Source organism: Mandrillus leucophaeus, unplaced genomic scaffold (genome assembly GCF_000951045.1).
Source record: "Mandrillus leucophaeus isolate KB7577 unplaced genomic scaffold, Mleu.le_1.0 Scaffold7, whole genome shotgun sequence".
Lineage (NCBI taxonomy): Eukaryota > Metazoa > Chordata > Mammalia > Primates > Cercopithecidae > Mandrillus > Mandrillus leucophaeus.
Window position 1 is genome coordinate 3,150,565 of NW_012107585.1, and position 1,035 is coordinate 3,151,599.

General features: G+C 48.6%; 1 protein-coding gene across 1 annotated transcript in view; it reads right to left on the reverse strand.

Annotated features, from left to right (window-relative positions):
- Positions 1-1,035, reverse strand: part of VSIG10 (V-set and immunoglobulin domain containing 10) — a 49,434-nt gene that overhangs the window by 14,448 nt on the left and 33,951 nt on the right. The window contains exon 4 of the mRNA XM_011964545.1: positions 542-802. Within this exon, the coding sequence (XP_011819935.1) occupies positions 542-802 (261 nt within the window). The remainder of the gene's footprint in view (positions 1-541; positions 803-1,035) is intronic.

The window sequence follows — 1,035 nt, forward strand, 5'->3', positions numbered from 1 at the left end:
GCCTTTAGTCCCAGCTACTCAGGTGGCTGAGGCAGGAGAATCACTTGAACCTGGGAGATGGAGGTTGCAGTGAGTCAAGATTGTGCCACCGCACTCCAGTCTGGGCAACAGAGCAAGACTCTGTCTCAAAAAAACAAAAACAAACAAACAAACAAACAAACAATTTTCTTTATAAACTACCCAGCCTCAGGTATTCCTTTACAGCAACAGTAAATGGACAGACACAAAAGATGATGAACCTCATCTGTCTTGTTCACTGCTCCACCCTCAGCACGTAGAAACTGTACCTGGCACATAGCACGTGCCCAATTAGTATTTGTCAAGTGGAAAATAGCTTGGACTAGAACGAAGAAGCTTGAGTGAAGCATCTCTAAAGTTTGAAAGGAATGAAACACAAAGAAAAAGAAAGGAAGAAAGGGAAGGAATTCAGTCCACTCTGACATCCTGGGATTTCTTCCTCAGAAGAACTCTCAAATGCTTCTCCCAGGAGAAAGGAAGGCAGGTGAACTCCCAACCCCAAGACAAAGCAAAACAGACTCACTGATCTGCACCACGCAGCTGGCGCCCGACGCTGGCCCGACTATGTGGCTTGTAACACACTTGAACTTCTTGCCATCCGACAGCTGGGACTCGCTCAGCATTTCCACCCCCAGCTTTGACTTGCCCACGATTACACCTCCTGGCTCTTCTATCCACAGGAAGTCAGGGTCAGGGTATCCCCCATCCCAGCGACAGGTGAGCTGCAGCATGAACGATCCTGATGCCATCTGTGCCCAGCACTGGGGAGCTGATGGAGGGGGGTCTACAAAACACCAGAGAAGAGCATGGGCTGAATCACTGACTCTAGGATCAGCCACTTGGCTGACTCTAAGGATGGCAGAACCAGGGTCTCAGAGAGACATCAACCCCCGTTAGTGTCAGTGTCCAATAGCTCCTAGCACAAATTCATGCCTGACAACACTCAGGTTTCCTCTGTTGGGTGTTAAATCTCTGAGGACCTGGGTCTCATTCGCCTTTGTATTTCTTTCTTTCTTT